Source organism: Taudactylus pleione, unplaced genomic scaffold (assembly GCF_031769625.1).
Source record: "Taudactylus pleione unplaced genomic scaffold, aTauple2 ptg001151l, whole genome shotgun sequence".
Taxonomy (NCBI): domain Eukaryota; kingdom Metazoa; phylum Chordata; class Amphibia; order Anura; family Myobatrachidae; genus Taudactylus; species Taudactylus pleione.
The window spans coordinates 1248535-1273782 of NW_028285552.1; the positions used below are offsets into that span (position 1 = coordinate 1248535).

General features: G+C 43.4%; 1 protein-coding gene across 1 annotated transcript in view; it reads right to left on the minus strand.

Annotated features, from left to right (window-relative positions):
* Positions 1-25248, minus strand: part of STK32A (serine/threonine kinase 32A) — a 185017-nt gene that overhangs the window by 144816 nt on the left and 14953 nt on the right. Inside the window, exon 3 of the mRNA XM_088462122.1 lies at positions 7055-7228. Coding sequence (XP_088318248.1) covers positions 7055-7228 — 174 coding nt within the window. The remainder of the gene's footprint in view (positions 1-7054; positions 7229-25248) is intronic.

Genomic DNA, 25248 nt, shown 5'->3' on the forward strand with positions numbered 1-25248 from the left:
TCTCCTTCAGGGACAGGCTGGGCATTTGTAAAGGTAGGTGTGATATATATATATATATATATACACACAAATATACACACACATACAGTGGTGAAAGTGGAAATTTTGAAGTGGGGGTATGAAAATCACACACACATAGGCCCCCACAGGAAACACACACACATAGGCCCCCACAGGAAACACACACACATAGGCCCCCACAGGCAACACACACACATAGGCCCCCACAGGCAACACACACACATAGGCCCCCACAGGAAACACACATACAGTAGGCCCCCACAGGAAACACACACACACACACAAACAGTAGGCCCCCACAGGAAACACACACATAGGCCCCCAGCCCCCCACAGGAAACACACACACACACATAGGCCCCCACAGGAAAAAAACACACACACACATACATACATACTTTAGGCCTCCACAGGAAACTGACAGTACCGTTGCCCAGTGCAATGTAGTCTGAAAGGCACAGCCAGCCTCCTCTGTCCACCCACGACATGCCTCTACAATGCCCTGGCATTATCTATTACTGACCGTGCTTCCTGCAGTGCTGTTGATCCGTTGCAGACGCTGTCACCAATCTCCTTCCCAGGGGCGTATCAGCAGTCGAGAGGAGAGGAGGGGGAGAGCAGGGACTGGAGTTCTGCCCACCCGCAACCCTGTGAGAGCCAGGAGCAGCATCAGTCAAGTGAGGAGGTCGGGAATCAGGAGGAGAAGCACAGAGGGAGCGGAGACGAGGTGGGGAGCAGGGACCGGAGTTCCATCCAGCAGCAACCTAGGAGCAGCAGCAGTCAAGGTGAGAGCAGCCGAACTTCAGATTGGATGCGGCGTTATACAGGGTAGGCGGGCAGCACTGCAGGGCTCCGGAGTGTGTGGCTGTGTGAAGCAGTCATGCACTTGCAGCGTTCAAGCCACTCCCCCGCTGTACAGCCGCTTACTGTACTGACTACAAAAATAGCATAGACATACTTCTAACATACTTCTATCAGCAGTTCCAGGGCTATCTTTGCAAATCGAAGGGGGGCGGAGGGAGGGAGGAGGGGGAGGCAGGAATCTGGTGGATCGGAACACAGTGATTTAAAAAAAAAAAAACACAAACTGGCCGCAGCTGAAGGGGGGCTGGCGGGCCCCTTGAAGCTTTGGGCCCTTGGACAGCTGTCCAAAAAGCCCAATGGAAGAGACGGCCCTGTGTAACTATTTAGATAGCTAAACCAAGTCTCCACAGACAATGAGATTTCTGTAACTTTCCACCTTTTATTAATACAGACTGGAATGATTATCTATATAATACAACTGTGGTTTTGCAGAGTAGATCATTGCACATGTGGTAGTAAAATAAAATGAGAATAAACAATGGGCTGTATTGAATTAGCCGTGAATATCCATTTCTGCGGAAAAGTATCGCGAGTAACGTAATTTCACCAAACGAACAGTTTCCTCCGTATTCAATTCCAAATTCTTTTTGCCGATGTGGAAACTCAATGCATTGGGACCTGTGAAAAAGATTCGCCTATGAATTGGTGTTGAAAAAAAGTGCAAAATTGGGGTTTTGGGGTGCAAAGCTCCGGGAACCAGCTTGCACCCTTGGGGCAGTCCCCCAAAGGTAAACTACATCAAAAAAAAGTTTTAAAAAGTCTTTAGATCAGCCCCAAAGAGTACTTTCATTTGGGGACAAAAAAGTTGGGGGACAAACTTAAAAACTAGCAATAGACTCCAGTGTTTTTAAGTTTGCAGGTGCTTGCAGCAGGTGGATTTTTTACGATTTTTAAAACTTCACTTTAGCAACTTAAAAATATGCTAGCATCCATTTTCACATAGCCCAAATTTGCTGGGACTACTTATTTTGAGCAAAAAAACCTTCTTCACCACTTCTGCAAAGACGCAAAATAGAAGCTATTGAGAGCATTTAAGTACCCCAAATACCTTCAGCAAGGCTATTCGGGGGTGTCAGGCTCATTTCCCCAAATCTGACAGTACTTTTCGCATATTATAGTTTCGCCGGCTCCCGTTTTCGACGATTTCTAATTGAATACGGCGGAAAGCGGGCACGCGTGCGATACTTTTCCGCATTGAAAACAGGCTAAGTAGTCGAAAAGTCAAGCATGAGAAAAGTACGGGACTTTTCGCCGGGAATTGAATATACCCCAATGTGGAGTAAGAAGATGTAAGTCTGTAGGGTAGTAGAGACTTGGACAGCTCCTGTCAGCAACTCATTCACAGAATAGTGGATAGATCTCCATCTAAAGATGTACCCTGACGTCATCAGTTACTGTCCAACGTCATTACCTCCTTACCTCATAGCCACTTGAACATAGAGGGGGAATATAAACCTGAGGCAAGCAAAGCAAGCCACCATGCCCCAAAGCGTGGCGAGTAAAGCATGCCCGCTAGTGAAAAAGTTTCGTCTTTTGGTGGCCTTTATGGGCAAGGAACTGCACTTCCACCCTCACTCACATCACTTCCAGGTACAAATACTAAAGGGGGATGTATACACTACCATACACAGAATAAAATAGAGGGTTCAACTCTTTGACCTGTCATATGGTAAAAGGTAGCTAGGCATAGGCAAAAAAATGCAGATCTGCACAGAACAGAGTAGACTTAACCAGAGTGCAAAACATAAGCTTGTCACATAAAATCACTGTCAACTAGTCATGGGCAGAGTGATTCGCTGAACTGAGTCAAGCCACTTGATTCAGCTCAATGGAGTGTCTCCAGACAGTGTCTCGAGACACGGCACTTAGGGGTCTACTTACTAAGCTGTGTTAGGAGATAAAGTGAACGGTGATAAAGTACCAGCCAACCAGCTCCTTACTGCCATTTTTTAAACACAGCCTGTGACATGGCCATTAGGTGTTGATTGGCTAGTACCTTATAACCGTTCACTTTATCTCCTAACAAAGCTTAGTAAATAGACCCCTTAGAATGAAGACTGCAGCTGAGCAGTGTGAGCACACAGGGGTACCGCCGACTACAAGCGAGTCGCTGACAGCTCCACCCCCCGCACTGCTGCTGTTACTCTCGAGACAGACTCATTGCCAGTGCAGACGATTCATCTGCACTGAGGGCCTGATTCAGAGCCGGACGCTATTTGCGGACGGTCGTTCCAAAAAGGGGGCCGGCTATTTAAATTGAGCGGTTTATTGACGCCTCTATGTCTGAGCGAGCAGTTCAGGCTAAAAGACAACCAAGTGACATGGTCGATGACGCTCCTTTACTAATTATGCACTCTCATTAAACGCCCTTTTTCCCGTGAGACACGCCTGCGTTCAGATCTCCACTCCCCTGTGTTCAAGCACCATCCCCTGTTATCACCCACAAACAGTACATTCTGTCAATCAAATTAGCAGCCCCTCGCTATTTTGCGAGCGCACGATTTTCGACCGCAATAACTGGTTTGCACATGCACATTAGGACCCATACGCACTCGCAGTTGTGCGAACATCGCTCATAGCGAACGAGCGGCCTCTTACGAGCGGCTCTGAATCAGGCCCTGAGTCTGTCTCGAGTGTCACAGCAGCAGCACTGCCCCATCGAGTGTCACTGCACTGATTCTGCTCAGGGCTGCTGCTGTGACCCTCGAGACACACTCAGTGCAGATGAATTGTCTGCATTGGCAATGAGTCTGTCTCGAGGGTCACAGCAGCAGCCTGAGCAGAATCATTCACTGGTCCCTCCCAGAGGGATGTCACCTGGAACACCACCACCCAATCACACTGAGTGATATAATCTCATGTGATCCTGACATGGGGGATACTGACTCTGACTGAGGTGGGTGTCTTGACACACCAAACTTTCAGTGACTCGAATCATTAGATCATCGAAATGATTCGAGTCATTGTGTCGAGACATTCACTCACTAACCATCTCTACTGTCATCAGTATATGACACATAATAGAACGGCTGTAGATACAGTACCATTTTTGTTTACTAAAATAATGCAATGTTATTTTAGTTTAACTGAAATGTATTAAAGGGCTTTTGGAGCAGTTTTCATGAAAAACTAGTCCTTTAATTCGCATGTCTTTGCAAGCAGATAGTACTTCCCATTACAAGTTTGGGAGATGCGATCAGCTTGACATTTACTAAGGATGAATTGTGAAAAAATAACATGTGGGAGCCCTGATATAACATCTAGCAGGGTCCCTGCTTAACACAGGGGGGGCTCTGTGCATGTGGGGGGGGGGGGATTAGCGCTAGATGGCGAATGTGCAGAAACACTCATTTTTTTGCGAAAAATACAGTGAGAATTGTGCTTTGATGATTCGCAGGGACAGAGCTTTCACGCAATGCTCTGTCCCTGCTTGAGAATGTTGATACATTCTCGTGATAGTACCTACATTCGCAATGCGAATTTAGGTGAAATTATAACACTACAATCAGCATTTGAAATGCAGATTGTAGTAAATAAATACTTTTTGTGGTTCTTTTTTGTGTGTGCCCTTCTTTCAGTATTCAACAAACAGTGGTAAACTAAGATTACTCACTGTATCGTTTATGCCATGAACAGATGGAGAGCGCGAAATGGTGCCCATTGCCGGAAATGGGGACCCAGCGCAGCCTTTCCAGCTTCAGCTAAGCCTTCTGGGCTTTGCCGAATCCCCGCCGGGTGAGAGAGTCATGCGCATGTGCAGACAGGCCGCCACACATGCGCACAACACAGCTGCCTATCACTGGCAGCAATAGGCTACCAGCTACAGAGCGGATGACGCCGCGGAGGAGGGGATGCCGCCGAATCTTGCTGGAGAGGTAAGTAATGTTAAATACAAATGTCATATTCATTAGTATCATTGCAATACTATGCCACTGGTATTAAGACTCATTAGTCCCAGGAAGTTACATACTGTATAATGTATATGATAAGTACAAATTGCAACTCTCACTATTTAGAAAGTTACTAGCTTCTTGAGAATACTAAGCTGGAAAAAAGGATAGGTGTACAGGTAAATTTACTAATGATATAGAAAATTAATGTTATAACAGCAATAGAAAATCTATCATTAGTGGGGTTATTAGTGGGGTAGGGCTGCCTGCATCTACACAGTACTTGTCCATGAATGAGGGTTGAGAGACAGTAGGAGGAAGCTACCAGCCATTCATCCTCTGCTTACTTTTTATCTGCCAGGTGCTGAACGCACAATGGCGGTCATTCAGACCCGCTCGCGAGTGCAGGACGCTCGCAAGTGGGTCGATGTTGCCCCACTGCGCATGCGCACGACGGAGGGAGCTCCATCGTGCGCATGCACGAGACCCAGATAGCGACGGGCTCTCCGTCGCTCCGGGTCTCGCACCAAAGGGGGCGCGCTGTCGATGTTGATTGACAGCACGCCCCCAATGGTGGGCGTGCCGGGGGTATGGCTGCCCAGACGGAGGCGTTCCCATGGGAACACCTACCATCTGAAGCCGGCCCCACTGACATCACTAGTGATGTCAGTGGGAGTGATTTTGGCTCTGATAGAGCCAAAATCACTCCAGGGCTTGCGGCAGCGAGACCCTACCGCAGGGTCTCCGTCACAAGCCCGATGGTCGCGATGGTCTTGACCATCGCGACCATCATCATGGACGCTCGCTATAGCTGTGGGTGGTAACCCACAGCTATGCGAGCGTCCATAAGGCCGTTCCATTTTCAGGGAGGAGGGCCCTGATTCAGAGCGAGCGCTCTGGTCAGAGCGTTCGGCTCTGAATCAGGCCCAATGTATCTGCAGTGTTCTGCATACTACATAGCCAGTAACTCACAACATAGCGCAGGCACAGGCAGGGTTGTCCCTTAAGCTGGGTACACACTATACGATGAATCGGAACAATACATCATACACATCGTATAGTGTGTACACCCAATTCGTTGGCCCCCAAACATGTGTCCCTGTGTTATATTCTGTGGGCAACCCTGAGAACACATCTCTCTGCCAAAAGTGAATTCTGCTCACACACAGTGACCGTGCTACTGTAAGTGTGGGTCAGGAAAAAGTGGAAAACAAAAATTGAGTCTGACAATTCTTTTTAGCACACCTGTCTGACCACTGCAATATTTACTGTATCATAATAAAACAGAAACAATCATCTCTGAAAATTATTAATATGAGGACATATTTTATAAACTGGACTTTTAAAGAAAGGATTAAAAGTAAAAAATAAATAAAAAAAAATAAAAAAATTATATATATATATATATATATATATATATACACACGCTAAAATACAACAAAGCATAAAATGACATAAAATGTAAGCCACATTGTGCATGCAATCTCCCATAAAATATAATCACAATTGACGGCTGGTCTGGAAACCTCAGGAGGGGAGGAAGGAAAGATGAAACACTAGAAGAATAAGTCAACCTAACCACGCAACATGTTGAAACATCTCCGGCAACCCAACATCTTTAATAGTCTATAATTAAGCTCTGACCCAGGGGGTATAAAACAAACAAACTGACTGACTAGGCTGACGGAGAATTCTATAGCAGTTCACAACAGATGAACATCGTTTGTAACCATCAAGGGAGATTAAATACAATAACAATATAATGTTAATTTTCACCTGCTTTTGTAGAAATCAAATGCTAATGAATAGACCCCTAAATGAAGAGAGATTTCTGTTTGCAATGAGTAATTAAAAAAATTATAAACAGGAGACGTTGGAAGGTTACTAAACAAGTGTGTAACTGATATCATGAAATAATTGTACACCCTGTCTTGTAAGGAAATGACAGATAATTCCATTCTACATCTCCATTGATGCAGAATACCTTTGCCCAGTTGACAGGTCAACCAATGTATTAAAACAGTTACAAAGTCTGACTAGTACATTGCTCAAAATAATACGATAAATGTGTTTCTAAAAAAGTACGGAGCTGTTTTATTGTGATAGTCTTCCTGCTAGGAGCCTTCCCTTACTGTGACAGCCCTGCCATATTACCATGTAAGCAAATTATTACACTGTAGGCATAACCTATGTTGCCAAAGAGGATACATTTCAATTTTAAGAAAAAATAATCCTTATTATTCACAGGGGATACACAAACACATAACCTCAGGGACGCACCGGTGAATGATGTTTTTGCTCTGCAAGTAGTCCAGTGCCATGGCCAGTTCACAGATGAAGATCTTTACAGAAGCTTCAGTGAAACGTACATTTTGCTGCAGATGATATCTTAGGTCACCACCAAGTAGAAGATCTACAACCATAAACATGTCCTCTTCATCTTGGAATGAATACCTAGAGCAGAGCAATCAAAGAAGTTTAGAAACTGAGCAAAGTCAACTATCTTAAACAGGAAATCAAAATATGTTATTTTTATTTAAAAGTGAATCCTTCTTCCCCATAACTAAATGTTATTATCAATATTTGCAAATATATAACTTTGTTTATTGACATCTTACTGCTGCAATACTCAGAAATCTCAACGTACCTGTATATATTCACTAAATGGTTAGAGTACGATCTCCCTCGTACCATCAAACCCTTGCTACAGATACACTTCCCCAAGACACTCACAATGTGGCTCCTTGGGAGGCGGATATTGGAACCCCCCTGGGGAAGGATATGTGGAGGGTGGTTTGCATGAGGACAGAAACCTCCTATAAGTTATGTTCACGCGGTGAGAATCTTCACTCTATCTATCCCAAAACAGCAAACCTGTGCTGAGGGCACTGTGGGCAGATTGGCAGTTCATTTCTCCACTTTAATAGTTTGTGTAACAGGGTTCACTCTTAATCTCACCAATTTCCCTTCTGTTTGCTCACCATACCCCACCCTTGCTAAACCTACTGATGGTAAAATAACAGACACCCCCAAGCTCCCTGAGGTTAATTACCATATTTGGTTTATTTGTATCAAATATGTGGGTTACAAGCTGGGGTGGTTTAAGACAGGAGGGGGCCCGTGTGCAGCCTCTGTGCAAGCCCCTCCTCTCTGGCTGTGCATTAGACACTGGCTTTGTGCCAGAGTCTACTGTGCATGCACAGATCTCCCCGGGAACATGGCATCCGCGCTATGTTCCCGGAGACTTCTCTAGTGTGCATGCACAAATCTCTGGGAAAATACCTGCCGTTCCATTTTCCCGGTGACTCCTGTCTGCAGCGATGACGAAGCAGGACTCAGGAGAGGTAGGTATAATTATATGGGTGCAGGGTGCGCGGTGTGGACACTGCACACCCTGCACCCAGTATAGATACAGATATGTCCACATACATCTTACCTCTGTGCGCTATAAGTCACATTAAACATAACGCGTGAACGCTGTGTGACTCGGTAGCAGTGAGCATCTTTTCATTCGATTTTTTACCTTAAAATGCGTCTTATTCGCAAAGCGATGCAAACACAAACACCCAGGTGGGGAGGGAGAGAGCACACCACTGCAGCATCATCAATATAAGAAAGCATTTCAGTCAGCGCTGACCCGGACAAACTTTAAGACGACTGTCTTATTCTTATCAGTAAGACCACTCTTACAAATGTAGGACGTTGCTACTGACTGACGTTGTACATAGCTTCCTTTAAGTAAGGCTGGGCCCCACACCAACCGACGCACCACATTAGCAGCAGCACACCTCCCAAGTGGAGCATTTTTCCATTGAGGAGTATAGCACATCTTTTTCTTATCTCACATATACAAGTACACATACATGCACTAAACAGGAAGTTTTGGTGTATAATTCCGACGGACAGTCAACAACAAATAGTACTGCAATCACCATATAATACATCACCACCCTGACGATCTTCCACAAAATTTGGACCCAACGGTTCACCTATCAAAGCACTTCAACAACCCTGAGCACCACTTGATTATCATGTGGGCCCCGTTTCCCTCCTGATCTTCAACCACCTTCCCCCTTCACACACAACATCCTCATCTTGCAAACCTCTTCCACTTCCGCTCTTGCTTCCAAACCGCACCTTGTCCATTGTTCAGTTACTATAGAATAATCAGGGACATTAGTTGAAAAAAAAAAAGACCTATATTTTATTAATTGCTCTCTGTCTCTGGTAGTTACTAGTCTTGTACTGCAATTTTCTGGCTCGTTGTCAGTGTAAATCATGTACCTACATGTGATATGGTTTTAGCTCTAAAAAATGTAAATATAAAGATAAAAATGCGTACATTTCTCCAGAACCAACTTTTATACTGCTAGAAATGACTTTTGCTATTTGCCTACTAATTGTAGCAGTGAAAACTGTTTTTTAAGGGTGCCAAAATGTGTGTTCTATTTAGTGCCTAATCCTAATCACCGTCATATTTACCAACATTATAAAATAAGAGAGACACACTACGGCTGATCAGATGAAACTATGCATATTACATGAGGTACTATGTACACTGACCTCAACACATTACAATCTACATCGTTATATGGTATGGTTAATGAACTTGATTATAAAGTATTATTTTCACACTTTTTCATACTTACATTTTCAACACATTAACTTATAAAGCAAAATAACACAACATTGTACTGTGCAAGTATTCCACAGTGAGAAATGTGCTCATTTCAAAGGTACAAAACAATTCTAGGGACAAGTGATTAAACATGTGGCAGTACCAGGAAATCAGAAATACTGAGGCTGGTAACTGCGCCGTTGCAGAAAACTCAGCATTACATTGTACATAAGGAAAACCAAGGGAGAGCTGCAGTATTTTTTTTAATTTAGTCATTACTGTCCAATATTCCCCTATTGTATGCATGTGAATTAGAAGGGCCTGATTAGTTAAATAATACATAAGTGATGGATAAATATTCAGTAGTTATGCTAATCAAGCAGAGATACAGTAAACACATTTGCACACCTCAAAGAAATCACATCCGTGGGAGCTCAACAGGAGACCAGTATCCACAGGATTGATAGCAATAGATAATAGGAAGCCAGGACTTTGTCTTACCATCTGTAGCCTCATTTTATTGATGGAATAACCAACATTTTAGGGCTTAACATCTGCTTCAAACAACTAACCAAAAGCAGTTTATGTTCACTGTGCATAAATGATGTCTGCAGGTTTATTTATGTTGGCTATACATGCTGTAATAATACAGGTGATATCCAGTGGCGTAAGTTCAACCCAGACGGCCGGAGGCAAGTTATAATTTGGTGCCCCCCCGTCACAGCCGCTGACACTGTAATGTAGCAATTCGCATGCAGACAGGCTATAGATAGATGAAGGCAGCAGCTGATGGTCTGACATAGAGCTCTCCACTAGTGTATGGTGGCTTCTCAGGTGCTATGTATGGGTGGCCGTTACGGAACACACCAGGGAAAATAGTTACAGCCCTAAGTGGGGTGAATATGTGTGTAGACAATGGAGGAGGTGCCCCTTCAGAGCTGGAACCCGGCGTAGGCGCCTCCATTGTCTCCCCTAGTTCTGCCCCTGGTGAGATCAGCTAGATGGTGGGATCTTTAGTATGTATGCCCCCACTCCGCTCTCAATATGAGAAGTTATGCTATAATTTGTAGCCATCAATGAACTTAATTTTCAAAGTGTACTTGATGCGTACCACAATGGCTTTTGCACTACAGTGATCATACCAAGGGCCTGATTTAAAGATAGAAGCGGCTGTGCAATTCCTATTATCTAAAATGCTAATGCAGCAGGGTCAGTTGAATTGACCCAGTAAGGTTTTGAAATCACTGATTTTCTTTTATAAATGAAAGCTGATTTCTGGAGGTATAAATATACTGGATTTTGTGCACCCTATATATACTAACCAAAACTTACAAAATCAACATATGAAAATTTGTAACTGAAATAATTCTAAGGGGGGTATTCAATTAGGCTGCGAAAAGCCGTTATCGGTGATAATTTATCGCCGATGACGTCATTTTCGCCTGTTTCACTTATCCCCATATTCAATTTCAAAGACTTTTCGCAGGTGCGAAAAGTCTTTATTAAAAAACAAAAATAAGTTTTCACCATGTTATACATGGCGAAAAAAAGTGCAGAATTGGGATTTAGCGGTGCAGGCTTAAAAAAAAATAGCCTGCAGCCTTTGTAATGTCCCCTTAAAGTATTCAGTGTCAAAAGAAAATTAAAAAGTTTCTTAGGATACCCCAAAAAAGGTACTTTAATTTTGGAAAAGAAAAAAAAAATATTGGTGGACAAACTTCTAAACTAGCGAAATCGATCCTTGGGAGGTCCCCATGTATGCGGCAGGTGTTTTCTAGAATGCGGCTGGTAGCAGCGGGTGCATTTTTGAAGAATTTTTTTAAATCATTTTAGGGACTTAAAAATATGCTTGCACCCATTTTCATGTACCCCGAATTTGATGGCCATAGTTATTTCCCCCCACCCCCCAAAAAAAAGATAAATGGTATTCTTCACCCCTTCTTCACAGGCACATTTATGCACCTGCCGTGGCTATTTAAAAACCCAGACTACCTTCAGCAGGCCAAATCGTGGGTACCCATAGTGATCCCCATGTCAGACCATCTGTAGGGAAGGGCCAGGATGATTTCCTGAAAATTCCCAGGACTTTGATACTTACCTTCCCGCCGGGTCCCGTTTTCGCCGGATCCTTATTGAATACTGGGATAAAGCAAGCACACGCTCCGATACTTTATCTTAGAAAAAACAGCCCTAAATGTCAGACAGCATCTACTGCTTTCATTGGAATTGCTCGAGTGCTTTTACCCACCAAATCTTTGATAGACTACTATGTATACTATAGCATACTCCATCGACTTTACAATTATCTATTTTAAGGAATTTTTATCTATTTTAAGGAAACACTGTTAAAAAAAAAGAAAAGAATCAAAGTAACCTTATATTTCCAAGGTTTTATTCATTTATACAGTATGGTCAATTAACTCCCCCCTAGTGACATCTAATATTGTTAAATTTTACAGTAGGTATACAGTATTACCATGATATATAGCTAAATCGATGCAATGTAGTTGCATCCTTGAGACCTTTTGGAAAATCAGGTATTGCACAATTCTCTTTGCTGCACAAGAATATAGCATTGCACCTCCAGCCCTGCATCCATTACCCACAGGAATTTCAGTTTTACCCCATGTGGGGTAATTTACCCCATTCCCCGACCACTGACATAGACATATCCCACAATGTGTGACCCTGTGAATTTTATAATGCTTGCACAAATGAAAGAAAAAAACATGGTAACTAAGGCCAATTGGAAACAGGGAGTTCTAGTAAGTATAGGTTAGAAAAGTAAGACACGCCTCTTTGGGGAATTGCATTGTTGGCTGGTTACTGACTGGATGGGAGCACTCTGTGCACATAAGCTCCCACGTGGACCCGATTGATGACAGTCTGGCAACTAGATGAAGATGAGCCCACTCAGTTACACTGGAGTAACACAAGGAGAGAAACCAACGCTATGGAACCGGAAACATGTGTAAGATGCTATCACTGGCATCTCAGCGATGCACAAGCAGGAAAGAAAAAGTAGGAGGAACCAATCCGGTCCAGGCAGAGATGACGGAGCAGCCAGATGGGATGACTTCATGGATTGGCAGCGTGGCGTCCACGTCTCCCAGCAACAGGCCTGAGAGAGCTGCCAGGAGCACAGTTGTCCAACAAGACACAGCGGCAGCTTGTGACAGTACCCACCCTTGACAAGGAGTTAAGGAACTCCTAGACTCAGGTTTATCAGGAAAGTTTTGAAAAATCTTATTTTCAAGGCAGGAGCATGTAAAGATCTCTTGGGAACCCAGGAGAGCTCTTCTGGCAAGTACCCCTTCCAATGAACCAAGAACTGAAGAGCTCCCCGTGAGAACCTGGAATCCAAGATCTTCTCCACTAAAAATTCTTGATGGCCCTAGATGAGAACAGGCAAAGGTCTAGCTGGCCATCTGGAACCAAACCTGGTAGAATAAAAAAAAATGGTTTGAGCAGAGGACAATAAAATGTATTGTTGATTTTGTGGGTGTTGGGTAATATTAAATGAAAGGCAACAGGATTAATCTGAAAGATGAGTCTGAGAGGACCAATGAATTTAGGGCAGAACTTCTGTTACTGTTGGTTAATGTTCTTAGAGGATAACCAGACCAGATCTCCCACCTTGAAGTTGCATGGCTTACAATGTTTATCAGCCCATGTCTTGGAGCGACAGGATGCTTTAAGAAGACACTGGTGAACCTTCTTCCAAAAGGACCAGAGTCTAGAAACTGATGAAGAGAAAGAAGTTCCGGTTGTGGCAGTCTCAAAAGAATTAACTCTAGGGTGCAGCCCAGAATTACTAAAAAAAGGAGAAATGAAGGAAGATGAGTGGCAAGAGTTATTGAAGGCAAATTCTGCAACAGGTAAAATGGAAACCCTATCATTCTGGTATTTGGAGACAAAACACTGGAGACATTGCTTGAAGAACTGGTTGACCCGTTCTGTCTGCCCAGTAGATTGGGGATGGTATCCGGAGGACAAACTGAGGCTGATGCCCAGAACAGAACAAAAAAATCTTCAAAAACGTGCAACAAATTGAGTTCCTTGGTCAGAAACAATATCCACCGGCAATCCATGGAGTCTGAAAATATGTTGAATTAATGGAGTGGATAATTCTTTGTAAACTTCACTAAAGGGCATCCGCCTTGAAATTCTTGGAGCGGGGTCGAAAAGAAATAATATAGTTGAAACGAGTGAAGAACAAGGCCCAATGAGCATTTAATTTCTTAGCAGTCTCAATGTGGTACAAGTTCTAATGATCCGTTAATACTGTGATCACGTGATTTGCTTCCGGACAGTGCATCCAGTCTTCAAATGCCCACTTGATTGCCAATAATTCCCAATTCCTGACATCATAATTCCTCTCAGATGTAGCAAATTTCCATGAGAAGAAGGCACATGGATGAAATTTATTATCTCCAAGATCTTTCTGGGACAAAATGGCACCCACACCAACTTCAGAAGAATCCACCTCGACAATAAGTGGAATATCTGGATTGGGATGATGAAGGACAGGATCAGAAATGAATGCTGACTTAAGCAAATTGAAGGCTTAAAGTGTCTTGGCTGGCCAGTTGAGAAAATCGCCCCCTTTCTTAGTAAGTTCCACAATGGGAGTGACAATGGATGAAAATGATTTGATAAATCTCCGATAATAATTGGCAAAACCAAGAAAACATTGAATGGCTTTCAGTGTGGTAGGGTGAACCCAATTCAGGATGGCCTTGACATTGCTTGGATCCATGGAGAATCCTTGGGAGGAGATTACATATCCCAGGAAGGAGACTTCTTTGGCTTCAAACTCACACTTCTCTGGTTTTGCATATAATTTATTTTCTTGGAGTTTCTGCAGCACCTGCCTCACATGCTGGCGATGTTGCTCCAGAGAGTTTGAGTAAATGAGAATGTCATCTAGGTAAACAACAACAAATACTCCCTCAGTACATCATTTATGAAGTCCTCGAAGACAGCTGGGGCATCAGACAGACCAAACGGCATAACGAGATATTCGTTGTGGCCAGAATGGGTATTGAAAGCAGACTTCCATTCGTCTCCTTCATTGATCAGGACCAGATTGTACGCCCTTCGCAGATCAATTTTGGAGAAGATGGATGTTTCACAAAGTTGGTCGAACAAGACAGATATCAGAGGTTAAGGGTAAGAGTTCTTGATGGTTATCTTACTTAACCCCTGAAAATCAATACACAATTGGAGCGACACATCTTTCTTCTGCACAAAAAAGAAACCCGCCCCAATCGGAGATTTGGATGGTCAAACAAAACCCTTTTCCAAAGCATCCTGGATGTATTCTTGCACAGCCTTGCTTTCAGATATGGACAAGGCGTACAACCTGCCCTTGGGAAGTCTTGCATCAGGTAGTAAGTAAATTGCACAGTCATATGGGCGATGTGGAGGAAGAGTGTCCGCTTTCTTCTTAGAAAAGACTTCAGCTAAATCACGATAGGGGGCAGGAATAGCGGATGATGAGTCAGACTGAATGGTGGCAGCAAGTCGAATAGGATGAGCTAAACATTGTGAAGAGCAGGAGGATCCCCATTGCAGAACTTCAACTGTCTGCCAGTGGATAACAGGGTTATGTTTCATGAGCCATGGTAGTCCCAGAGCCAGAGGACATAACACAGAAAAAAAGGTTATGTTCTCCGAGTGTAAGGCACCTATGGAAACCCGGATGGGAGGTAATTGGAAGTAAACTGCTACTTTGGACAACTTAATACCATCTAAGCCAATAACAAAGACTGGTTGAGGTAAAGGCTTGGAAATAAACCCTAATGTATTAAAAAATGAAATGTCCATAAAGTTGTCAGCAGCACCACTGTACAGGAATGCAGACATGGGAAATTGTTAATTGTGAATCTGGGTTACTGTGGGGATAAGGACTGAATTGTTGGGAGAGACAGTTGCAAGGCCCAGATGTAACTCTCCCTGTACATCTAGACCTTGCCTTTTCCCAACTTGATAGGACAAACTAAGACGGTTTGTCCTTTTCCTCTACAGTATATGTGAGCATCTTCTGTGCTTCTCTTCAAAGGAAAGACGGAAAGTCCATGACTGCATGGGCTCCTCTTGATCAGTAGGTGTCACCGGGACCGGTGATCGTGGAGTAGACATAGGCAGTTCTTTCTCTGACCTCCGCTCCTGAAGTTGTTGGTCAATACAAATGACCAGGTGCATAAGACCATCCAAAGTCTAAGGAGCAGTATATTGAACTAGAATGATAATTTGGTCAGAGAGACCTAAACAAAATTGACTCCGGAGTGCATGGTCATTCCACCCAGTCAACTGACCACTTTGCGAAACTCAGTGCAGTAATCTTCTGCTGCTCTCTGCTCGTTTTAATGACCGAAGGCTGTCTTCAGCCATAGCTGCCTTATCCGGATCATCATAAAGAAGTGCAGAGAAGAAAGAGTCCACAGTTTGAAGAGCAACATGGGTGGAGGGAAGACCAAATGCCCAGGTTTGAGGTTTTGAAGCAGAGATATAACAATACCAACTCGTTGGGCATCTGAACCAGAAGATCTTGGTCACAACCTCAAATATAGCTTACATCTCTCCTTAAAGTTTAAAAAATCTTTGCGTTTACCAGAAAATCGATCAGGCAAATTTAACTTGGCCTGATTGGAAGTCTCTCGTAATTCCTTGACCCGAAGGGAAAGCTCCAGGACCTTTTGAGTTAGGGCCTGAATATGAGCAGCAAGGATTTGGGCCGGATTTTGAGTGGGTTCCATGGTTATGATCCAGCAGATCCTCAGACACAATAGTGATGATAGGTCTTTTTGGCCAGTGATAATGTTACGAAACCCTGATTAGATTCACCTTTGATGAAGGCAATATTGCTGAGGATTATATGAAGTGATGAAGTCAACAGATAAGATTGTCCAATTGCAGCCTGGAGGACTGATTGATATTTTGCAGGGATGTGGCCTGTGGCCAAGTTGCAGCCTTGAGGGCTGGAAATGCTTGGCAGAGATGTTGCCTTGTGGCCAAGTTGCAGCCTTGAGGGCTGCAGATACTTGGCAGGGATGTAGCCTTGCAGCCAAGCTGCAGCCTTGAGGGCTGCAGATACTTGGCAGGGATGTAGCCTTGCAGCCAAGCTGCAGCCTTGAGGGCTGGAGATACTTGGCAGGGATGTGGCCTTGCGGCCAAGTTGCAGCCTTGAGGGCTGGAGATTCTTGGCAGGGATGTCTGGAGACGCAGAGTAGTGGAGGTAGCTGAGGTGTAAAGCAAAGAGCACTCAGATGCTACAGTGCGGCTGATGCTGCCGGGATGTAGTACAGCAGCGGAGATGACTGGAGACGCAGAACGGAAGAGATAGCCAAGGTCTTATGGCTGAGGGTACTCAGACGCTGCAATGTGGCTGATGCTGCCGGGATGTAGTACAGCAGCTGAGATGAGTCCACTTAGATGCTGCAGAGTGTCCTGGAACAACAACACGGCCAAGACAGGAGACGCTGGAGTAACACAAGGCGAGAAACCAACACTGTGGAACCGGAAACACATGTAAGATGCTATCACCAGCATCTGAGCAACACACAATCGATAAAGAAAAAGGAGGAGGAACCAATCTGGTCCAGGCAGAGATGATGGAGCAGTCAGATGGGAGGACTTCATGAATTGGCAGCGTGGCATCCATGTCTCCCAGCAATAGGCCTGAGAGAGCCACCAGGAGCACCGTTGTCCAACAAGATGCAGCGGCGGCTTGTAACAGTCGCAACTTCCTCAAGTTGTATTCTGAATACATAAAACGCTTATTCCTGGGTTCAGTTCTGAGTTCCTATCTGCCAGTACAATGCTATTCTGAGTTCCGGGGTCACCCTTGTCACTGGAGTATATTCCTGCTCTTGCTAGCCTCACATGTCACTAGACAAGGGGTTGCCCAGTAGGCCTGGGCTGTTCAACTCGGTTCCAGTCTAGTATCCTTGTATATCACAAGTCTGTGACTACTACACCGGCACTAGTGTTCCTAACTCCTGTTCATACCCATAAGTCAAAGTTGTATCAAGCCACCTCGTTTCCTAGGTATGTCGGTCATACTCAAGGGTCCCAAGCCAGATCTACAAACTAACCCGACCGTGACACTCCTCATGGAGAGTTCAGCAGCAAAGACTTGTTCAGATGTCAATGTAGTAAAGTACAAAGCCTTGCTAACAACTTCTGGGACAGGTGGAATAGATAGTAGCTCTATCTTCCAGCCAAGGAACATGTGGCAAGTTGCCAAACCTAACTTAAAATCTGATGACATTGTGTTCATCAAAGATTGCCAATCACAACAGAATGAGTGGCTATGTGTCGAATTATATAGACCAATGGGAAGCATATAGTGAGAACAGAGAACTAATGGCGGACTGAGGAGAGTCTGAAACAAGAAAAAAGGGCTAGTCTCCAAGTTAGTAGAAGAGTAAAGTCTAATCATACTGCAAGAAAACATGCACTGAAATTGGAAGGTAACAGGTTTAGGAGAATTTGTAGACATATTACCAAAAGAGTAGTAGGGGTTGGGTATGAAATCCCGCGGGCTGAATAACCGCAGGGTGAAATGCAGACGCCGGTAGCCCGAAACAGCAGAACCCCGCAGGGGCAGGTAAATATGCTAACCCTATCCATCTCCTCCTAACCCTCCCTTAGGAGTGCCTAACACTAAAATTCTCGGGGTGGTGCCTAACCCTAAGTCCCCCCGGGGGTGCCTAAACCTAACCCCCCTTCCCACACCCTAAACTTAACCCTCCCGGGAGGGTGTCTGGCCCTAACATCCACCCGGTGGTGCCTAACCCTAACCCCCCTTCCCCTAGCTTAACCCTAACCCTCCCCGAGGGGTGCCTAACCCTAAGTCCCCGAGGGGTGCCTAAACCTAACCCTCCCCTCCGGCTAACAGCTACGCCTTCCCGCTTACCTTTGTTCGGGAAGCAGTCTGGATAGGAGTTGAAGGGATCCGGCCACACACAGCGAAAGGATAACAGGTAAGTCTCCGTTAGTGGAGGAGGAAGCGAGACTAGATCGGGAACGGTCGCATCCAGCGGTTCCCCTCCCAAGACAGGGGACTGCAAGACTTCACAGATGGAGTGCAGGGTACAGTCTTTCGCTAGACGTACCACTCGCTCCGACCACAGCCTGCACCACCCCAGTCTGGATACACTGCACCCTAGCCAGAGTGGTTCTCCTCCATCCTGCACAGAAGACACCATCATCAACCAACATCAGCCCACAATAACCACTTCACTCCAACTCTATTCTCTACATCAGAACTGCATACGTTAGACGAGATAGCGGATGCCGCCAATCTCTCCCCCACACACAAGTATTCAACTCTCATACCCAGAAGGGTCTCAGTACAGCAAGTAAAGTGTGCCTACACTAAATATTGACTTTTTGATAGAAAAGTGCCAGCAAGCACTTCCACATTAAGAATATTGATCATATTTATTTCTATTTTATACTAATATTCGAAGTATATGTTTGGACATTCAGTATTTGCTCTTTAATCAATATATGTATTTTGATTGATTTGAATATATAAGTAAAGCAATTTTGAACTTGGTATGACAGTTTGCTGACAGTTATTATATGAATCATGTGCTAGAAATTAGTGACATACCACAAGCCATCAAGCACTATTATAGTGTATTATACTATATAGGCCTAGATTGGTTTAGCGCTGAGTAATCTATTCTTATAAACCTATGCCATAAGGGAGGAGACCCCCTTCTTTACTCAGCAGCTTACCACGAACAATAGGACAGTAGCCCAGTGCGCAGTGTTGTATCTAATTTGCAACCATCCAACTAGTTGATTGGTTGGAATGAAAATCTGGTAAGGTATGAAAGCAAATGACAATCAGCAATTTGCTCCCAAATGCCAGAAAATTTACAAAAACTGTTGTTTGAAGAAATTGTTTAGATCAAACTTTTAACAAACTTGTCTGATGTCCATTTTCATCTGTTTTCTGGCATTTAGGAGCAAATTGCAGATCATCAGTTACTCCCATACATGACCAGATTTTCATTGCAATCAATCAACTAGTTGGATGGTTGGACACAAAATCTTTTGGTGTGTAGTGTACCTTAGAAGGATCGACCACTGGTGTACACGTATGGGAGCGGGGGAGGGGCTGGATGAAGAGATTTGTGTTAGCACAGAGCGACAGGTGGCGAGGTGTGTGTGTGGAGAAGCAGTGATAGAGCTGCGACAGATCACTTGAGGGTGCTGGGTACAGTGGAGAGAAGACAGGGATGGCCAGAGTGGAGGGCAGGGTCGACCAGGGACTGGGTCCAATATACTAGCACAGTATATATACGCACCAATCAACCATAACATTAAAACCACCTGCCTAATATTGTGTAGGTCACCCTCATACCTCTAAAACAGCTCTGACCCATCGAGGCATTGACTCCACAAGAACTCTGAAAGTGTCCTGTGGTATTTGGTGCCAAGATGATAGCAGCAGATCCTTTAAGTCCTGTAAATTGCTAGGTGGGGCCTCCATGGCTTGTTTTTCCAGCACATCCCACAGATGCTCGATTGAAATGAGATCTGGGGAATTTGGTGGCCAAGTCAACATCTTGAACTCTTTGTCATGATGCTCTAATAATTTCTGAACAATTTTTCCAGCGTGGAAGGGTGCATTATCCTGTTGAAAGAGGCCACTTCCTTAAGGGAAAACTATTGCTATAAAGGGGTGTACTTGGTCTGTAACAATGTTTAGGTAGGTGGTACATGCCAAAGTAACATTTCCATGAAATCTAGGACCCAAGGTTCCCCAGCATCACATTGCCCAAAGCATCACATTGCATCTCCTGGCTTGCCTTCTTCCCATGTATTCTGACCTTTCTATCATAGCTAGCATCAACTTTTTCAGCAATTTGTGCTACAGTAGCTCTTCTATTGGATAGGACCAGACGGGCTAGTCTTCGCTCCCCACGCGCATCAACGAACCTTGGGCGCCCATGACCCTGTCGCCGGTTCACCTACTGTCCTTCCTTGGACCACTTTTGGTAGGTACTCACCACTGCATATCAGGAACACCCCACAAATCCTGCCATTTTGGAGATGCTCTAACCAGGTGGTTGAGTCATCAGAAATTAGTGCTTGTCAGAGTCACTCAGATCCTTACACTTGCCCATTTTACCTGCTTCCAACACATCAACTTCAAGAACTGAGTGTTCACTTACTGCCTAATATATCCCCCCTTTTATAGGTGCCAGTTTAAAGAGATATTCAATGTTATTCACTTCACCTGTCAGTGGTTTTAATGTTATGGTTTATCAGTGTATGTATGTATAAGCAGCCAGTAACTGAGTAGTATTAAGAGGCATACTGGAGCACAGGGACAAAGAGACCGTAATCTCTGCAGCCCATAATGATGGGCCACCTGGGACATGGCTCTCACCTCGTTGAATGACAAATTATTATTAAAAAAATGTCTATGATGCCGTGCACATGACTGTACCTTTGAATTACACTGCTGCAGTTTTGGGATTCCCCCCCCCCATATTTCTGAATTCTTAACCACCTTTAATTATGAGCTCATTTTAATAGCGTTGAACTGATCCTTAAAAGTATCTAGCCTGTAGGATCTGATATAATAAATGAAACTTTTTAAGTTTTATATAATAACAGCTCTTACATCTACTTACTGCATGTTAATCAACCTGAAATGAGTGCTGTGGCGCGTACACTGGAATAAGCACGGAAGTCCGTAGTAAAGTGTACAATGTGCCACCTTTATAAAGCCATGCATAACAGAGATACAGTTAATATGAAAAATATACTTTTATCAGCTCATCTTCAATTGCTGACATGAAAGGATTGAAAGCAAGTTGTGTCCTTGTTGTATCCTTTGTAAAATCACATTTATGCTGCAGTGCTATACGTTCCACACTTTTTAAATAACTATAGAAACAGTTTCACATAGAAAATCTCTTTGGAAAACAATTTTGCAGCTCATTATTTTTCCTCACATTGAAGCTCACAGGAATATCTCATGACTAGAAGATCATTTATTTAAGAATGTGTTTAAAGGGATGATGAATTTAAAAGTTAACTCAAAACGGGGAAAGTCTTCCATGTTATAATACAGATTTGCTTAATGGTAAAAATAATCTAAATTAATTAATAACCTTTACATCTATCCCTTTGTGTATAGTATGTTGTGCCTATGGAGACTTGAAGTACACAAGCAGTTAACATTTATTATTATTAATAATAATAAACAATAATAATAACACCACTATTATTGCTCTTCTGCAAAATCTCCAACAAGCTCACTGTTTAAGCAACATGCAGGATAATGCCTTATTTAAATACTAAAAATATGGTTCAATAAGTCCATTTCTTGCTAAGGAATAAGCAGGGCGGATTAGGTGAGTTATGGAGGGTACACACGGTCAGATATTCTTGATGATATGAACGATAATGTTGGAAAAGAATGTTACATCGTTCATATCATTGACATGTTTGGCATGCATCGACCAATGATGCGCGTGCCCGCATGTCAGATGACGATATCTGAATTCGTCTGTGTTTGCGGTCCAACTTAGACGACTGCATCATTTAAATACTGTCAGAAATCGTTAATCGTTAATGAGATCATTGGTAAAATCGTTCAAATCGTTCATCTAGCAAGTCTGACCGTGTGTATGAACCATTACTCTGGGGGTAAGAGTTTCATCATGGAAATCCATAAGGAACAGGTGTTGTGGATTTTATGCAGGCAATCATGTATTATGCTGGTTATGAGCTATGTATTTGCCTATCTTTGCCAGTTTCCTACCTTATCTATTGGTTTATTGGCCTGTGTTTTTCCCCTGATATGTAAACTTCTATTCACTGTACTTATGACATGTCTAGTTTCAATGTAACTATGTATACTCCTACTACAGTGCTGCAGATACTTTGTGACTCTTAAAATAAAAGTGAATAATAATATTTTGTTACCTACAGCTGTAAAGGCCGCTGACTTCGTGGTCTGTGTTCCGCCCTCCCTATTCCACTCACTTGTTGAACCGGCATGTGTTTACTTCTGATACTTTCTACTCTGTAAATCCCTTATTTCCTGTCTCCTATTAATGTTATCCCTCTGCTCTCTGCCTATTTACTCCCTTTTCTGCTAATCTATATTCTGGAAGATTATTTTGTTTCTAGCCCTCGTCACTAGCTACCTCTATACCAGTGGTTCCCAAACTTTCTTGAATCACGGCGCCCTAGATGATCAGCATTTTTCCACAGCACCCCTAACCCAAATGTCTCTTATTGAGAAATTTAGCAAGAATTATTTAATTAAGTCAATTGTGTTTAGCTGTTATTCTTAGGCTCAGTTATGTGGTGGAGGACAGGGTTGTGCTCTGGTTGTCCACACATCTTATGATTGGGGGCCACCAACAATGGTTTTCCTATAACATAGGCCATAAATATTTTGATTTGGTTCTGGACCTCCAATCCGAGGCTCCCTTGCAGGAACCACTGCACTATGCTCTATACAATTACTCTGATTTGTCGCCTTCTTCCATTATCTCTGCTATCTCAGCATCTCCTACTTATATATAAACATATATTTCTCATTTACCTCTTTCATAAATGGATATTGTACTCTTCATATTCTCTTCCTTTCTAACATACTATCACTTCTCTCTTCAACTTCTCTATGTTGCACGTTACTTAAATTATCACTGAATATTTCACACATTTATATTCCTTTTCCTGTATGTTCTCATTTTTCTCTCATCCCCCGTTGCAGTCCTCATACTCCTCCGGCTTTATTCTGACATTTTTCCGTCCTGTCCCTGAGCTGGGAAGGATACATAGTGGAGGGGGGAGGAGAACAGTTTACAGTGGGAAGGCTGGTACGCTTTAATATAATGGTATGTGTAAAGGTGTGTTTAAAGCTGGGAAGACTGTTTGAGAGTCTGACTGGGTGAGGGAGTAAGTCCTACAGGATGGGGTCACTTTGAACGATATTTTGCAGGTGAGCATGAGAGGAATTCATACATGTTATATATTTATAAATGTGCACATTATATAACAGGGCACAGTGTTGACATTATTATTGGTAAAAACAATGGATATAATCCTAGCATAATCAATAAATGCATTACTGCCATGATTAGAAAGCAAGTGTGTTTAATATATCATTATTATTATTATTATTGTTATTATTAATAATAATAATAATAATAATAATTATTGTTGAATTGCTAAGCGCCACAGTGCTTTGCAAGGGGGAAAACAGAACATACCTAACATACAGGTGTCCTTATACACCTAGTGGCTGAGACTCTCTGAGAGGAGTAGCATACCATATTTTCCTTTAAAATTTGCATCTTAAATGTATTACAGAATCAGTGACAAGCCGCTCACAGTGTACTAGAGGTGATAGGCTGCGACTTTAGCTACACACGTACAAAGTCGTAGATTAAGCGCTTGGTGTAAGACAAAGCCATGGCTGCTCGCATAGGAGCCCTGAATTTGAACCACGGCTGCTCAAATACAGACTTGGTTCAACACAGATGTACAAATGTTGCATATCAAATTGACCAGTGTAATCTAGCAAAGTAGTTTGTTGCTCCCGATGGTTTTATTTATGTGAATAAGAAGAACATTTTGAACAAGAAAGATGCTTTTGATGGTTGAATTGCCTGGGATCCGGCGAGCTGAGAGAGGTTATATAGCCAGACTTAAGCCACAGTGTAAAAAAAGACACATCTGTACCAGGTAGGTACAATATACATAGACATATAAACAAAGGGTAGAAAGGACTCTGATCTTCAGAGAGCTTCTACCAGGGACAGAACTGTGTACCACTGAGCCCTATAGTAAAGGTCTGGGGGATGGCCTAATGATGCCGATCTAGCCTCCGGCTCCCTGTATATGCAAAATGACATCACATATTTTAGGAAGTAGGAAAAGGGTTTAGTGGTCCATAGTTTACACCTGTTCATTTACACTGAAAAGTTAAAGATTGACTATCTGCTACATATAAATGTTAATATGATTAAAAAAAGGAGGCTGAGCAGTTATGTATTTTGACGGAACAGTGTTTCAAAAAAGAAAAAACTTAATTCATTGATCAGTACAGATTTTTTTTTTCTTGTACATGTGAACCTAACTACATTGAGATTCACAGTTCTGTATGATCTTTACCACATCACTATGTAACATGGTATGTGTGCAGCTTTTGCATTTGTCTCTAAAGTGGCCTAGTAATCAACAGGGCCAGATTGCATTTTGGTGGTGGATAATTAACCACCGTAGCAATTCAGTATTGCTCTGGTGCGGGGGACATCTGCTCCGAAAAGCAGCTGTCACTGCGATGCTTAACAGTGTTACTTACCCCTCCTGAGCAGGCCGACTGCGCATGTGTGACCTCAGTTCAAGCATTCGCGCACAGCCGCAGATCATGAGTAGGGAGGAGGCTGAGGGATCCCTCTTTGCAACCCCAGACTCCTTTCCATAGGAAGGAGCAGGGCTCCATAAAACCAATGCCATCCGAAGATGGCATTGGTTCCTGCAGGCAAATTCCAAAAACTTCCAGTTTTCAGAGTTTGCTGAATACTATGCGGCTCCATCAATCCCCTAATAATGAATGGGCCTGTTACTTAAAACTAGGGGTGAGCGGGTTCGGATTTCTGAAATCCGAACCCCCCCGAGCCCCCCCGATCCGAGGCCAATCCGAGTCAGGCTCGACTTTTCCCGCCTGACTCGGATCTGAAATCGAGGCAAAACGTCAACATCCCGCCTTCCGGGTCTCGCGGGTTTTGGATCCTATATAAGGTACCCGCTTCGGCGCCATTTTCTCACTCGGCTGTGGACAGTGAAGAGGGAGGGTGGGAGT